The 17,393-nt window shown below is 47.7% G+C and overlaps 1 protein-coding gene across 3 annotated transcripts in view; it reads right to left on the bottom strand.

Moving 5' to 3' along the window:
- The window catches only part of LOC114050617 (gasdermin-E-like), a 50,625-nt gene extending 33,238 nt beyond the window's left edge, over positions 1–17,387 (bottom strand). For 2 of the 3 annotated variants that reach the window (XM_027872440.1, XM_027872442.1), the window contains exons 1-3: positions 17,245–17,387; positions 11,610–11,833; positions 8,363–8,555 (exon numbers count right to left, since the gene is read on the bottom strand). In XM_027872440.1, the coding sequence (XP_027728241.1) occupies positions 8,363–8,555; positions 11,610–11,820 (404 nt within the window). In that variant the 5' untranslated portion in view covers positions 11,821–11,833; positions 17,245–17,387. Of the gene's footprint in view, positions 1–8,362; positions 8,556–11,609; positions 11,834–11,927; positions 12,040–17,244 lie in introns of those variants that run through there. The other variant, XM_027872441.1, reaches the window with a different exon arrangement.
- Positions 17,388–17,393: the final 6 nt, after the last annotated feature.

The following is a 17,393-nucleotide window of genomic DNA, read 5'->3' as shown; positions in this document are numbered from 1 at the left end:
ATCAGACATTTTACAGACTTATTTCCTTCTAATTCCTACAGCGAAGGAAAAAAAAATTGTACGTCACAGACAACCCAATTCAAAGACAAGCTCAGCCTCGGGTGCCCATGAATGATGGCAGGGAATCATTGGAAGGCTTTCTCTTAGGAATTTAGAAGTGATAGCACTCAATGGAACTCATGTGACCTCCACATGCCTGAAAAAGAAGCCACCTAAAACCTTCCAGCTGCTTCGGACCTGCTTGAGAACAAATGAATAAACAAACTTCTAAAAATGCGTTTATGAAAACTTCTGGGTTCAAATCCTGGTCTTACCACTCACTACTTGACCTCGAGCAAGTCACTTCCCTGCGACTTGCGTATGGTGCCGTGCTGTCCTAGGCAAGTAACAACAGCTCTGGGGCACAATTTCCTCATCTGCAAGATGGCAGGTTAGACTAAGTGATTTCCAAGGTCCCTTCCAGCTCTGAATCCATAAACCACGCACAGATCTGCTCTCCAGGAGTGCCCAGCTCCTCTCACAGCCCCAACCCGGAAGCGATGAAACCTGGGGACGAGGAGCAGCCATCCCAGAACCACAGCCTTCCTCCGCCATGATGACCTCGGGTCACTGCGGGGAGGTTCACAAGCTCAGCCCTGGCTCTCAGGGCCCCTGCCGGCCCTTCTGGAAGCCTGCTTTAGACGGCTGGGGAGATCCCAGAACAAATCATTCTGTGGCTAAGCCCACCACAGCAATTAGCAGCATGGAAAACAGGGCATGTTCAATAAGCCAACACAGAGCAGTTCAATCTTCACCGAGCCTCTCGAGGTCATGACGGATGGATGGGCTGGGAGGTGAAAGAGGACCAGCATGAAAGGGGAAAGCGGTTACCCCCAGGGGCTCATTTCTGGCCTCTAACAGGCTAATGGGGCTGGGGGCAGGGGGCTGCTGCTGCTTCTGTTCCATCTCCGCCTAAAGGGCCCTGGCAGCATTCCTGATTCCCTGATCAGGGCGACTCAGGCCTCATTCCCCAGGACGGTGCTGCCACCTTTTGGAAGCTTTGAATGATGGACAAATCTGGAATTTATCATTTCTTTTTATGGTCCTTGTTGGGAGAGGAAACAGAGACAAAGTTAAGACAACCTGGGAAGACAAACCAGGACCTCCGCCCCCACTCTCTTCCACTCAACCAGAAAGGTTACTGGCTCAGAGAATCAGAGATCTTGGCAACCCTAGAGTCCAAATTCTCATTTTACAGGTGACAAAACTGAGGCAAACAGAAGTTTGCCCAAGGTCACACTCGAACACTAGTCTTTCTGTCTTGGGTCCAGCAGTTTATCCATAACACCACGCTTCTTCTCTTGACCCCTGTCAAGAGTATTTCTAAGCAGTACCAAGGAGAAGCAGAGGTCATAGCAGAAGTCATGGATTCAGAACTAGAAGAGACTTGAAATTGTCTCATCCAACCCCTTCATTTTACAAATAACAACGCAGATAATTTTACAGATAATAATATAAATAACATTTATATAACACTTGCTGTGTGCCAGGCACTGTGCTAAGTACTTTATGATGATTATCTCGGCTGATTCTCACAACAATCCTGGGGTAGATGCTATATCGTCCCCATTTTACAGATAAGGAAACTGAGGTTCAGACTCAGACAAAGTAACTGGCAAATCTTGGGCCTCAAATACAGGACTTTTGACCCCAAATCCAGTGCCTGTTTCAGTGCACCAGGTGTGACACTACCCATCCTTGTGAACATCACAGCCACTGCCGTCCCCAAACCCCAAATGATCCATGTAGAACAGAAACTCCAGCATCTTGGGAGATTGTCTGAGCTGGGACTGTCCTGAAGGTCCCAGGCTCCATCCACTGCCATGCAGTGACACGTGGTCACAGCCTCCAGACCACGGCAGGTCTTTCCTGCCCTCTTGAGACCATGGCCCTGAGGGATGGGCTCTAACAGTCACGAAGGTTTTCTGACATCAAGCCCTTTGTAGCTTCCACCCACGGCAACGCCTCGTTCTGCCCTCTTGGGGCCAAGCAGAACAGGGGAATCCTCACCCCTCCGCAGCTCTTCTGATATTTCCCTAACATGACACTGGCAGCGTCAGGATGAGTTTGTGAAACAGTATTCTGAGATTGTGCTGAACTCTCCCCAGCTACGGACTCCTCCTTCCTTGACCGGCCAGGGGCTGCACCTCTGGTTAGCGCTCGGTCATTCCTGGTGGAATGAATGACTCACCGGGCACACCCCTTCTTAAGGACACAACCAAGATGGGGAATTCTGCCCATGTCAATGCCCCAAGACTCCTGGGGAGTGTCCTGGTCAGGGCATCAGGGAGGCTGAAGTTATCTCTGGCAGTAAATAAGCAGCCAGCCTCCCTTAGTCACTCAGGAGGCAGAGAGCAAAGGTCTAATTCTTCTTCACCAAGGAAAACATCGAGCCAGTGGATGGTGATCCAGGGATAGAGCCCAAGCATGACCTAAGACCCAAAGGCAACACACAGGGGCCATGAAGGGCGATGGAGTGAAAGGTGAAAGAGCAGGGAATTTGGATTTCAAGGCCAGGGGCTTGGCTACCAAAGAGAAACTCAATTCAGCTCTCGGGGTCTCATCAAGCTTCATCAAATGAAGGACAGATTTGGACTAGACGGTCTCATGGTAACTGACAGTTGTCAGTCCGTGATCCTTCTGGGAAAAGGTGGGCAAAGAAGGGGTCCCGATTTAACAAGGGACAAACAGTATGGGAGGAGCAGACAAGGCAGTCCAAGGACTGAGTTCAAATTCCAGTTCTGCCACTTTGTCATGTGTGACCTTGGGTAGATTCCTTAACCTCTTTGGCCTCAGTTTCCCTATCTGTAAAATGAAGAGGACTCTGAGGTCCCTTGTAGCCCACTCCATCTGACATCCATTTCCTCCTGTGTAAAATGGTTAGGCTGGGTGACTCTTCTAAATCTATGATTACATCAGATAATTAATAAGGTATCATGGACACAAAAATATAACATTTGTGAGTTATCAGGTAAGGTTAGAAAACTAAGCTGCCAGTATTAAAAAATTTTTTAAAAGCTCAGAACCTCAGGTGAACAGCAACACATAGGATCAAATATCACCAAATAAATAGCTGGGTATCATGGAGTACACCTTTGTGGCATTAAAAATGTCTATTCAGGGGGCAGCTAGGTGGCGCAGTGGATAGAGCACCAGCCTTGAAGTCAGGAGGACCCAAGTTCAAATCCGGCCTCACACCAAACACTTGACACATACTAGTTGTGTGACCATGGGCAAGTCACTTAACCCCAACTGCCTTACCAAAAAAAAATGTCTATTGATAAAACATCAATATTTTAAGACGGTCCTCATTATGTCCCCCAAATGTTGCATACTTGGGAGGCTACCCACCATGCCAACCTCTAGCTCTGGCCCCGGGACCAGAACACATTTCCAAACTCAGGATATCGTTCTAACAAAGCTTAGCAACAAAGACTATAAATTCCAGGATCTTAACCTCACAGAATTTCACCACTCCAACCCCAAAGTGCACAGAGCTAGCCCCCATCCTTTCCTTTACCTGTGACTTATTTGTAACATGACCCCATCCAGCTGGTTCCCAGGCACAACCTTTTTCTTGATGCCTCTTCCAATTTTCCATCAACAGAGTCCCCATCCTGTATGAAAACCCTTCTAATCAGAGTCCTAAAACTCTACCACTGAACCTCAGGGATATCAAATTGCATTTGCCAGCTTCTGTGACAGTTCTGCCTTGCCCCCCTGGCACAAACATGGTGGCACCCAGAGCAATACAAGATCCCCTCCCACTAACCCCCACTTAGCACCCTCCTCTCTTACACTGCACTCACCATTTCCCCCTTAGCATCTGATCAGATTCAGCTCCTCTGAGTGTGACCCATTCCACCATCCAACTCTTTGGCCAAAGGGGAGTGGGGTGTACCAGTCTGGGAGGACTACCGCTGTTTATGAGCATATTTTTTTTGGAAAAGAGGCTGGCTTCAGATAGTCAGCTTAGAGGGCTACCTAGTTTATGTCTTTGTTCAGTTGGTTTCCCACTGAAAACCCTGAGAAATGAAAGTCCTCTTCTCCAACCCCCTGACTATATAAGCCCCCCTTCCTGTGCCCCCAGAATTCCACAGGATGGTGGATCTCAACAGCCAAGGAAACTTGGAGGCATCTAGTCCATGCCCCTCCATGGGGGCCATTTCCTCCATGGCCCAGCAGGGTCACATAGTTTACCCAAAATCTCAAAGCCAAGGATATAAGTCCAGCCCTTGCATCTCCAGGTTCCTCACTCAGCTACAGGCCCCTTCTCCCACTGGATGTCATGGACACCCATCTCCCATTTCCTTCTGTTCCTTTAGACCAGGGTCCTCTTTTCCTCTCTCATTCTTGGCCCTTGTAAGGTTTCCTAAGAGTTTTCTATCGGATTGTAAACATGGAAGGGATTTTCAAAGGAATGAGAAGGCTCTCTCCTGGTCCTTCATCTTTTCTTTTTTCCTTCAGACCAGGGGCATCATAGACCTCTGGCAGCCTGGTCAAGTCTATGGACCCCTTCTAAGAATCAGGTTTTTAAATACATAAAATAAAATACAGAGGATTAGAAAGGAAACCATTATATTGAAATAGTTATTAAAAAGTCCACAGACTCCAGGTTAAACATCTCTACTTATGACCCAGTAATAACCAATCAATAAATTGTTATTAGGCACCTACCATGTGCTTGGCACCTGGGATATGAAGACAAAAAAGTGACAGCCTTGCCCTCAAGGGGCTTGCCTTCCATGGAATATAAGGACAAAGTCACTCAGAAATGCCAGATGGGGACACATCCTTCAAAAAGGACTAAGGACCACTTTTTTTTCTTTTTTCTTTTTTCTTTTTGTTTTTTGGTGAGGCAATGGGGGTAAAGTGACTTGCCCAGGGTCACACAGTAGTAAGCGTCAAGTATCTAAGGTCAGATTTGAACTCAGGTCCTCCCAAGACCACTTTTCAAAGCAAAACCAGACTCAAGTTATCCAGCAGCTGGAAGGAGCAGGAGTATTGGAGTTGGAGGAGGGGGGGAGGGAGCTAGAGGTCTTCCCTGACCGTGCCATCCTATTGCCAACCCTGCCCCCGTACACACCACCTCAGGTCCACCTGGATCTGAGTGGAAGCACGGTGGGGTCCCAGGCAACAGCTCACTAACGGGGACCAGGTGAGGGTGGTTAAGCGGGCAGCCTAGTCAGGGAGGGAGGAGGCTGACTGTGGCCACTGCCATTCAGAGAGATCAGGCTAGTATTAGCTTAGTTACCAAATGTTTGAAAACAATAGAACAATAAACACCAAATTCCAAGCCATCTTGTTTGTGAAAGTCATCAAGAGAAAGTTGGGGGTGGCCAGTGTCTCAGATCAACTCATCTTATCTGCTCGTTTTACACTTTAGGAAACTGAGGCCCAGAGAAGGGAAATGACTCCTCCAAAGTCACCCACCCTGTGACCGCCAGAACCAGGACTAGAGATGAGATTTCCTGTCTCATCCAGGGGCTCTTTCCACTGAGGATTCCATATCATCCAGTGTGGTGTAAAGACCAAGGAACAGACAAAGTATGAGGCACTACAGGAAAGGGGAGAGGTTCTAGTCAGTAAGAGATGTGGAGAATGAGCTCGTTGGAGAAAATTTACAACTTTTGAGGTGGATGTAGCTCTCCCAGTGTTCTCTCTTATGTGTTAAGCTTGTGATCTACGTAAAGAGAAAAGCCAACCTCTGTACGTACCAGAGCTGCGTGGCCATGTACAATCTCTTTTATAATTCTGCTATGTATATGGAAATGCCTCTTTTAGTTGGTTTATGAAAATCCTTTCAAAAATTTTAAAATCAACACTATCTGTGAGCTATCTGGGTTAAGACTCACTGTCTAGCCCTTTAAGGAAAATCTCTCTCCATCTGGGGACCCTACACCAATGCCCAGCAGAACAGCTGGTGCTTTAGCAGGGGTATCTCAAAATCCTGCCCCACCCCCATACTGTTTCTCCCGCCCGGAGGCCAAGAGATATGACAGCACCGGTTGTCAGGATCCCACTTCTGGCACCGACTAGCCATGAGCCTCAGATTCCTCATCTACAAACCTTCAGCAGCAATACTCGGGCTCAAAGATCCTGTCACACTAGTTTTTAATGGTTTGATAATCTATTTCAATGTAATTGAGACAACAAAGGCAAGCCTTTAAGTAAGCAGCAGGGCAGCTAGGTGGTGCTGATAGTGCACGGAGCACCAGGCCTGGAGTCCAATAGACTCCTCTTCCTGAGTTCAAATCCAGCCTCAGACACTTACCAGCTGTGTGACCCTGGGCAAGTCACTTCACCCTGTCTGCCTCAGTTTTCTCATCTGTAGAATGACTTGGAGAAGGAAATGCCAAACCACTCTATTATCTTTGCCAAGAACACCCCAAATGAGATCACAGAAAGTCAGACATGATTGAAATGACTGAACAAAAAAAAAAAACAATAAAAAAAAGCAATGGCTTTGGCTATTATCACTAGGATATACTCTGCAAAAACACAAGAATCCCTTGGTTCAGAGGGCGCTTAGGACTGAGCTCCACAGCAGCCCAGGCCTGTGGAAGAAGATGAGCTGGCTCTGCTTGGCCCCAGAGGCCAAACCAATGAGTGGAAACTTCAAAAAGGCTAAACTGAGGCTCGAGGTCAGGAAAACTTTCCTAACACTCATAGCTGTTAAACCAAAGAGAAGTGGGTGCCTCTGGGAGGTCATGGGTCCTTCCCTCATGGGGGTCTGTAAATGAAGTCTGAGTTACTGAGGAGATTGTGGCCGACAGGTTTCTTGTTCACGTGTAGGTTGGACCAGCTGACCCAAGGTCTGTGATTTGGTCTTCATGATGAGGGAAAGCATTCCCCCTTCCCCCCTCTCCCTCAACTGCAGGTGGGATTGGGTAACTCTTTCAGAGCTCCCCTGGAAGGCCCATCACTCCTTATTAGCCACATTAGGCACCGACCTCTCCCAGGCAAGGACGGGCTCTACCTGGCCCGCAGCCCAGCTCCCGGAGCTTATCTCTTTCACACACAATGGCGAAGGGAGAGGAAGAGAAAATAACCTGGCAATTACAGACTTTCCACCTTTACACCTGAGTTATTGACTGCCGGGGGTTTATGAGACTCAGCAGCCTGGGAAGGCAGTAAAGCAAAGGAAGCTCGTGCACCTGCCTGGGACACAAACACACCCAGGAGGGCCCAGCGAGGGACGCTCAAAGACCACTCTGGCCACCTTGGACCGAGGCGATCGACATCTAGGCAGCAGACTGGAAGGCCCCAGACAAGCTCCCACTTACTTACCCATCATTCCCAAAGCATTTTCCTCCCAGCTGTACTGAGAGATAGACAGCTATCTCCATTTTACCGATGAGAAAACTGGGGCTCAGCGAGGGAAGCAGTTTGCTCACAGTCATGGAGCTGGTAAATTCCAAAGCTAGGACTGCTGAAGTCAGGCTGTTGTTGTCATTCAATGGTTTCAGTCATGTCTGACTCTTCATGACCCCATTGGGGTTTTCTTTTTTTTGTTTTGTCTTTTTTTTTTTTAGGCAATTGGGGTTAAGTGACTTGCCCAGGGTTACACAGCTAGTAAGTGTCAAGTGCTTGGTCCGAGGCTGGATTTGAACTCAGGTCCTCCTGACTTCAGGGCCGGTGCTCTATCCACTGTGCCACCTAGCTGCCCCCCATTGGGATTTTCTTGGCAGAGATACTGGAGTGGTTGGCCATTTCCTTCTCCAGCTCATTTTACAGATGAGGAAACTGAGGCAAACAGGGTGAAATGACTTGCCCAGGGTCACACCGTAAGTATCTGAGGCTGGATTTGAACTCAGGTCTTCCTGACTCCAGGCCCTGTCCTCTATCCACTGAGCCATTTAGCCCTATCTACACTAAAGTGCTTGGTAGTAACTCGTCATTCTTTAGAACTATAGAGGCAGCTAGGTAGCACAGGGGATAGAGTGCTGAGCCTGAAGTCAGGAAGACCTGAGTTCAAATCCAGCCTCAGACACTCAGTAGCTGCGTGACCCTGGGCAAGTCACACAATCTCTCTGCCTCATTTTTCTCATCTGTAAAATGGAGACAATAACAGCACCTGCCTCCCAAGGTTGTTGTGAAGATCAGATGAGATAATAATTGTAGAACATGCAGCACTGTGCCAGGCACAGAGTAAGCCCTAGACAGGGGTTCGCTATTGTTATTAAAAAGAAAAGCAAGAATAAATAAATAAATAAATTCACACAAGTAGAGCACATCAGGGGCAGAATTTGAATCCAGGTCCCCCGACTCCAGAAGACTTGGGGATGCCCACCCAAACTCCTGGGGACTCCTCCTCACCCACCTATCCACAGCCTCCCTGATGAGCTGCTGTAGATCCACCTCCTGTTTCCGCAGCGTCCCAAAGGAAGACTGGCTCTCCACCAAGCCTGCTCCTCCGGCGTTCAGGGAGAGCCTCCCCAAGGCGGTCTCGACGGTGCCCTTCAAGACATCCTCAAACTTCCCCTCATACGTCACAAAGTCTGACTCAACCACAACTAGAAGGAAACAAAGGATGACCGGAGCTTCAGACAAACATATCTTGGCATATAATAAGTACTAAATAATTTTTTAATTAATTTATTTATTTTTAGTTTTCAACAATCACTTCCATAAGCTTTTGAGTTTTAAATTTTCTCCCCCTCCCTGCCCAAGACAGCACGCAATCTGATATAGGCTCTACATAATACAATCCTATTAAACACATTTTCACATTAGTCATGTTGTAAAGAAGAATTAGAACCAATAGGAGGAACCACAAGAAAAAAGAAACAAAACAAAATAGAAGAAAAAAAAGAGCAAATAGTATGGTTCAATCATTCAAACTCCACAGTTCTTTTCCTGGATGTAGATAGCATTTTCCAGCATTTTCCATCCATTTGGAGTGGTCTTAGATGCTTGAATTGCTGAGAAAAGCAAAGTCTATCAAAGTTAGTCATCGCACAGTGTGGCTGTTATTGTGTACAATGTTCTCTGGGTCCTGCTCACTTCACTCAGCATCAGACCACATAAGTCTTTCCAGGTTTTTCTGAAGTCTGCCTGCTCATCATTTCTTATAGCACAGTAGTATTCTATTACTGAAAAAAAATTTTTTAAAAACTCATTCCCTCCTTCCAATGACAGGAAGAGGCTTGAAAAAGATAAAGGCTGAGATTCATATCAACACCTGTTAGTTGGGTGTTTGGTGCAAGAACAACTGGCCTCGTCACTTCTCCCTTTGTCTATCCTAATGGACAACTGGACACCTGCCCAGCAGTCTGGGTAGTAATCTTCAATGGGGGAGGCTGGGAGGGTCTAGGCAGAAGACTGTCAGGGAGAAAAGGAAGGGCATTGCCTGCCACCCTGAAACCCCTGGCTGCTGGGTCATCATCCTAATCACTTGGTCTAGCCTACTTTGGGAAGAAAGTTCTCCCCTGACCCTCTTCTAAAAATCAGTCAATCAACAAGCATTGATGAAGGACCTACTATGTGTAAAATGCTGGGCTAGGTGTCTGGTACATGCACTGGGGACACAGACAAAACTAAAACCACATAACCAACTGCCTACCGAACCCTCAAAAGTGGTTGCCCCATAGACATGTCCATACAGGATTTGAACTTTCCCCCCAAAACCTCTTTGGAACTTCCCTGTCCTTCTAGTCTTCCAGGTTGGCAGCCTTGGCATCATCCTTGACCCCCCATCTCTCATCTATCCATGGCATCACCAAATTAGATTACATAAAAGGAAAGAGGAAGAACCCAGGACAGAGCTTTGGTGGACAGCCACAGCTAATGGCATGACCTGATTGATAATCCAGCAAAGGTAATGGAGGAGGGGGTCAGATAAGTGGGAGGAGAACCAAGAGAGAGCAGTGTCACTGGAGAGGAGAGAATGTTCAGGAGAAGAGGGTGGTGGACAGTGTCCAAGGCTGCACAGAGGCCCAGAAGGATGGAAATTGAGAAAATGCCACTGATATTGGCAATAAGAGATCATCAGTAACTTTGGAAAGAGCAGTATTGATAGAACAATGAGGCTGGAAGCCAGACTACTGAGTTAAGAAGAGAGGGAGAGGAAGAGGAGATATCTAGTGTAGATGGTCCTGTCAAGGAGTTTACCAACAAAAGGGAGAAGATATGGGACAATATCTGGGGGGGAATGGATGGAACAAGGGAGGATTTTTGTTTGTTTTTTTTTTTTGAGGATGGGGAAGATCTGTTAGTGGATAGCAGGGAAGGAGCTTGGGGAGAGAATGAAGATAAGAGAGTGGAGATGATAGTAAGGACAATCTTATGAGAAGACAGGAAGAGATGAAATCAAGGATGCACAAAGGGGTTTGCCTTGGCAAGAAAAAGGGCCACCTCTGCTTGTGAGATGGGAGAAGGAGATAATGGTGGAAGGCACCTGGGTAATGTAGGAGGGGGTAGAGAGGAGAACAGGGAGCTCTTGGTAAAGGCTTCAATTTTCTCAGTCATATATGAGGCCAGGTTCTCAGTGGAGAAGGTGAGTGATGGGGTGGCTGTAGAGATCAAAGGAGAGAAAAGTTTGGAAGAGATACCTAGGAGAGTGAGATAAGGAATCTATTAGGGAAAAATAAAAGAGTCTGGCTACAGAGAAGGCCCAGTTAAGAGGATGCAAGATTAATTTGTAGGGGATCCAGTCAGCACAATTTCATGATTCCCATCAGCTCTGTTCAGCGCTGATTCTCCCCAGGTGACACAGCTTTCACAAACACCTCAATTCTGATAAATACTTTTGCAGATTTATATCTCCCTGACCTCTGCCCAGGCAGGGAATCCCTTATCTCCACTAATCTTCATGATAAAGTCCTGCTGAGGCTTCATCATTCACTGCCTGAACCACAATTTGGAGAATAACCAGGCCCCTCATCTTGGACCAACACCATCTCCCAGGCTCCCAGCCCTGGACTTTGGGGACCTGTTCCCCAACCTCTAAGGACTCCTCTCCCAACTCTCTCCTCCCCACATCCCTGTGGCCACTCAAAATCTTACGGAAGTAAATGTTGAAAATTAAAAATAAATTAATTAATTATAAAAAAAAAGAACCCCTGTCCTAGATGAAGAGGAAAAAAAATGTATAGGTATATGTACACACATGCACATACATATGTACACATATAAATACTGCACACTGCATATATGTGTTATATGCAGCATGTTTGTGTGTATAGCACATGTGTATGCACACATATGAGCATGTATACACACATAATTATTTGCCAGCATCATAAAATTCCCAACTCGGATGATGTGATTGCCCTTGCTTCACTGAGAAATCAAAAGCACATATGACTCCCTTGCTGAGAACAGAGACGGCCTCTTCATTATCTTTGTACCTCCTTTGGGGCACAGGGTACAGCAGAGGGCATGTCCTTTCTCGGGATTTTTGTTGTTGTTATTTGCTTGTGGCTGGCCTTTCTAGACGCTTCCTGGCTGACTCTGAGGATGCTGACAGGCCCAGCTGCTGGATGAAGCCCTGCCCTTCCCTCTGGACCTTGACCTTCCCTCTAGGAAAGCCCCCATCCCTGCATTCAAGGCCATCGCGGGTGCCTTACCTGGATTCAGAAACTGATCTTTGGTCAGGATGTCATTGATGGTGGCTGATAAAAACTGGTACTTGGCTCTCTGCCAACACCAAAACCTTTTTTTCTTCACCACCAAACTCAGAAGCTGTAACCTGTCTGAGTCATTCAAGCTTTTCACTGGGATCAAGTCTCCTCCTGGATCAGTATCTTTCAGAAAATTCCTGGTGGCCTTGGCAAACATCCTGAGGACTCACCTGGAAGAAAAGGCCATTCTTTACTTCTCCTAAGCCTCACCCCGAGAGAATCCCCCCCAGCCACAGCTCACACCCCACAACATCCCCCTCCTACCTGTGGTATCAGAGAAGCTGTCAAGATCACTCAAGCTGGATGGATGCCAGAGATCAAACTGAGGCATTGAAGGAAAATCTATCTTTCCTGATCACCATTTCTCCTCTGAACTGAATTGTTACTTCTCCCTAATGTACCACTGCCTTTCCCCAGGCACATATGGTAGAAGTAGTCAGCTCTTATGAGTTATTATCCCAGGAGAGAGAAAGGCACATTCTGATTGAGACTGCAGGAGGAAGAGAGAGGGAGAGGGGTGGGGTAGGAGAAAGAGAGAAAGAGAGGGGCAGAGAAAAAGGAAAGGAGAGAGAGAGAAGTGGGGAGGGAGGGAAGAGAAAGAGAAGGGGGCAGAGGAGGGAGAGAAAGAGAGAGAGGGGAGAGAAAGAGAGAGAGGGGAGAGAAAGAGAGAGAGGGGAGAGAAAGAGAGAGGGGAGGAAGAGACAGAGAGAGATGAGAGAGAGATGTGGGAGAGAAAGGGGGGGGAGAAAGAGAGAGGGGGAGAGACAGAAAAGGAGAGAAAGGAGGGAGAGAGACGGAGGAAGAGAAAGTGGGGAGAAAAAAGAAATGGGGGAGAGAAAGAGGGGGGAAAGAGACAGGGTGAGAGAAAGAGATGGGGAGGAGAATGAGACGGGGGGGAGAAAAAGAGAGATGGGGAGAGGGGGCAAAATCTAGTGGAAAACCACTGGCTACTGTATTTGCATCCATCACTGCAGCTTCTAAGCACCACATCTCAGAAAAGGCATTGCCAAAATGGAGGCCACCTAGAAGAGGGCAACCATGATGGATTGGCAATCTGTGCCTTGGAAGGCTCAGGTGAAGGACCTGGGGATATTTATCCTGGAGAAGAAAATCATTCTGGGAGGAAGTGCCCCAGGCATCTGAAGGGCTGTCATGCAGAAGGATGTCATGCTACAGCTTGGCACACAAGGAGGGCAGAACTGGGAACCAAGGAGGGAAGGTGCAGGAAAGCATATTTAGAATTGGCATAAGGAGAAAGTTCCTAAAAATCTGAGTTTTTCAAAAGGGAAGGGGCTGCTGAATGACCTTTGTCAGACACATCGTTTTGAGAGAATTCCTATGCAGGTACGAGAGATAACCTCTGAAATTTCCTGCTATTCTGAGATTGTGATTCATTGGGAGACACCATTATTTAGTGTATGGGGGTGGGTGAGGTTGAAGTGGGGCAGTGTGCCATGATGGGTGGAGAACAAACCTTGAATCAGGAGTACTGGGTTTGAGTCAAGCCTGTGACACATGCTGGGAAGTCTTTTAACCTCCCCATGCCCCAGATCATGTAAGACTAACAGTTACAGAGCAGGTGCTGATCTGCCCTGCTAGAGGGAGTTCCCTCCACCAAAGCAATTCCAAGACTCATGAAAAACCAGCCATAATACCACCAGGTTGGGAGCTCAAGGTTCCAACCTATTTTGCCACTGACTGATCAATCAACTTCCTCTCTCCACGCCTCAGTTTCCCTACTTGTTGGGGGGAAGGGAAGAAGGACAAGACATTCCCTTCTATTCTCATAAAGAAAGTGAGCTAGTATAAATGAGAAAGTGTTGTAAGCACAGTGCAAAACCGCTACAAGAAGTTACAACCAGAGCAGGGGGAGGCAAACGTGATTTCTTCATCTGACAAAGGAAATTTTCTCCTCAACAGGAAACCCTAAACTCTCAATTACCCAAAGTCCCTTACCCCACACAACTTGGCCTCTCAGGATTTTAAAAAATGAGGAATCCTTTTTTTTTAAGTCCCTATATGGGTGTGTCTGTGGGGGGATGCTTAGAACAAGTATAGGTAATGAAGCCTTGGACTGAGGGAACACATATCCCTAATTGTCCCTTCTTGAGAGGCTGATTTCATTTACTTTGAGAAATGAGGCTTTACATCTTCTTTATGGAAAACCTTCCCTGCCCCTACCCTTGAGGGAGGAGGGGAAAGGGAGGCACCATTGGGGGATGGACAAGACAAGAAGAGAACCTGAATCCCCACTGGGCCACTCGCTATCTGTGTGACCTCGGACTATTACATCACCTCTCTGGATCTCAGTTTCCTCATTTGTAAATGAGGAGGGGTTGAAAAAAAATCATGACATTATCAGATCTGATTTATACTGTTTACCTTTTGTTTTAACCCAAGTTGAAATGCGTGATGTGCCTTGTCTAAGGTCATACTGATAACAAGTAACAGGTCCAGAACCAGGAGGGACCTTGGAGGTCATCTAGCTCAACCTTCCCCCTCATTTTATAGCTCAGGAAACTAAGGCTTAGAAAACTCAGGTCACAGAAGTAATAAACAAGTGGATAGAACACCGGCCCTGAAGTCAGGAGGACCTGAGTTCAAATCCAGCCTCAGACCAAACACTTGACACTTACTAGCTGTGTGACCCTGGGCAAGTCACTTAACCCCAATTGCCTCAAACAAACAAAAAAAAGTAATAAACAAAACATCTGGGATTTGAACTCAGGCTCCATGTCTACACTAGCTTCCTATCTTTTGGTCTACACTGTGCTTCTGCTACTGTCTGCTGGCTCCGTTTTCCTGTTTATAATAACAACTCACATTAAGAATCACTTTCTGAGTATGAGAGGGAGACAAGAAAGCTGGCCTTGCTCTGAGTTCAGATCTGACCTCTGAAATGGACTGGCTGTGTGACCTCTGAGCCGCTATTCCTCTCCTATAAAATGGGGGGCTTGGACTTGATGGCTTCCAGGGTCCCTCTAGTTCTAAGTCGATGACCCTACGATAATCTATCATAAGAGGCCTTCTGTACACCAATCTGGGGAGATCATCAAGAAATTCTCAGTGCTCCCACTTTGCCGATTCCAAGTGAGGCTCTCACCTCCACGGCCATTACCACTCGAACTCTCAGTAGAGACACACGCGATAAGCATTTGGGGAAAACACTTTGCAAACCGTAAATCTTAAATACATTTGGACACTATGATGGCTAGTGCACCGTCTGGGGAAAGAAGCATGGGACAGCACAGGAAGGACGTGCTGAATTCCCAGCCTATGCGGGAATTCCCAGCCTGTGCGGGAATTTCCAGCCTGTGCGACCTCGGGCTGATTCTCAGTTTCTTCCTCTGTAAAATGGGGGAGTGGGCTGGGGATTGGATACCCCTCAAGGTCCATTCCAGCTAGCCTCGGGATCCCACAGCACAGTCTTCTCCAGTTCTCTGGAAGGCAAGTCAAAGCCAGTTTGTCAGATGGATAGCTTTGCACCAAAGCCATCCTCCCACCTTCCAGTCACCTCCAACATTTCTACTGGCAGATCTGGAGGAGAGATGGTTAATCCAAGTCCATTTTTACTGGAAAGAAAAGTTGGAAAACACAGCCTTTGACTGTTCAAGCCAGTGTAGAGTAAAAACAAAATGATTCCCAAAAACCAGAGATCAGCCCGAGGAGGGGGATGGGGTGAGATAGCAAAGCTGAAGGTGGGCAGAAGAGTAGGAGGCAAGCAGAGATTAAGAATTCAAGAGTGGGGAGGACTCTGTGAGAGCCCTAGGGTTAGAGACAGAAGAACTCCAGAACCTTCTAAATGAAAGCCCGGTGCTGGGCTGGAGACAGTGAGGAGGGAGCTCCAACCCCAGGCAGATCACAAGTCTTGGGGCTGAAGGAGGGTTCCTGGAGGACAGCTAGGCCAACCCCCTCATCTGATGTGGGGAATGAGGCCCAGAGAGATCAAGTATGTGGTCTAAAAGTCACGAGATCACAGATTTAGAAGTGGAAAGAAGGAAAAGCAGAAGGATCATACATTTAGACTACAAGGCCGCAGGGGTAGAGCAGAAAGAACCCTGGATTGGAAATCAAGGTACTTCATTTCAAAGCCCCTTCCCGCTATTTCTACCTTTGTGACCTCAAATAGATCTGTCACCCCCTCAGCCTCAGTTCCCTTATCTGGGGGGGGGGCAGGGTTCACCTCCACCAATAAGGAGAGAGTCCTACAAGGATGGGCACAGGGACTGCGGTTATATTCCTAAAAGGACAGTATGGGTCTAGAATGCCTCCAACTTCCAGCTTCCTGTGGATCACTCCCAGCAACCTAGATCAGCAACCTAGAGCAACAGCTACATTTCTAGCCCACAGAGCTGAGAGTGGTCCAATGCCACGGACGTGGCACAGCAGGGACTCCACTTTGGATCCAGACTCCACATCCGGACCTTTCTAACTACACTGGCTACTTCTCTGATCATTTACACCATGCTATGGCTCTGCTGCCTCAGTTTCCCTTCTTGTATAATAACTCAGAAGTCTGGGGTTCTGACCTAAAGGGTCAGAAAGGTCTGGGCTCAGCGCTGCCTTCAACATACATACAGGTCATCTGTACCCCTTCAATCCCCTCTGCCTCCCTCTGCTGATCAGCTCCCATTTATCCCGCCTGTAGCGAGTTTGTACATAGTTGTTTTGATGTCCTCCCTATAAGACTGGGAGCTTCTTGAGGGCAGGGACTGTCTGTTGCCTTTCTTTGTATTCTCAGAGCTTAGCACAGTGCCTGACATATAGTAGGTGCTTAATAAATGTTTACTGGCCAAATCCCTCAATTTACAGACAAGGAAAGTGACAGCTAGAAAGGGAAGTGATTGGTAGCAGCTGCCATCCCAAGCCAATCCATCTGCTGCCTCCAAAGCCAGTGTTTGCCACTTCTGAGCTTAATATTCATTTGGTCAAACAGTCTCATTTTATCATTGCAGAAGCTGAGGCCCAGAGAAAGTGGTCTGCTGAAGTGAATCAGCTGTAAAGAGGGGGCGGGGAGGAAGCTGGCACCCAAACCCTCAAGACCCCAAATCTGGCTTGGTTGTAGTGGAGAAGAGCTGGTTAAATGCCTAGAAGATTAAGGTTTGAGGAGGTCCCCAAACTAAATCCCTATCTCGAATGAGTTGCGGTTTTTTGGGGGGAAGGGGAAGGAAATAAGCATTTATGAGGTACCTACTATGTGCCAGGCACTGGACTAAGAGTTTACAAATATTTTTCATTTGATCATCTCTTATCAACATTCCTGGAGGGCTTAGCACAAGTCACAGCCCTAAGGAAGCCCGTACACACAATATGCCTTTGTCCTGCAAGTGGCTCAGTTTCCCCCCAGCGACAGTTCCAGGGCCCGGGTTCCTTGCATTCCAGCAGTCCGGGTGACCTGTTAGACTGACAGCCCTAAGCCCGGCGGCAGGACTTCCCCACTTTCCCCTTCCCTCCTGGGGCCTCCAACCAGATTCAGGCCAGGCAGGGGTGAGGGTGGAGCCAGGGCTGGGGGAAGCTGAGATCTCGTGCTTGGAAGCGAAAGTCGGGGCAGGGGCTGCGAGGGACGAGGAGAGGGGGTTACCGGGGCCGGCCGGGCAGCTGCGCATCCAGCGTCCCTCGGAAGCGGGGTGGGGAGCGTCGTTGGCACTTCTCGGTCCAGGTGATCTCGGGTCCTGCCCGGGAGGAGAGACAGAAACAAAGCGGCAGCGTCCAGGAGGAGGAGGAGGAGGA

The sequence above is a fragment of the Vombatus ursinus genome, unplaced genomic scaffold (genome assembly GCF_900497805.2).
Source record: "Vombatus ursinus unplaced genomic scaffold, bare-nosed wombat genome assembly UNPS02014799.1, whole genome shotgun sequence".
Classification (NCBI taxonomy): domain Eukaryota; kingdom Metazoa; phylum Chordata; class Mammalia; order Diprotodontia; family Vombatidae; genus Vombatus; species Vombatus ursinus.
The sequence above is the reverse complement of the archived record's forward strand: the minus strand, read 5'-3'. Positions and strand labels throughout refer to the sequence as shown.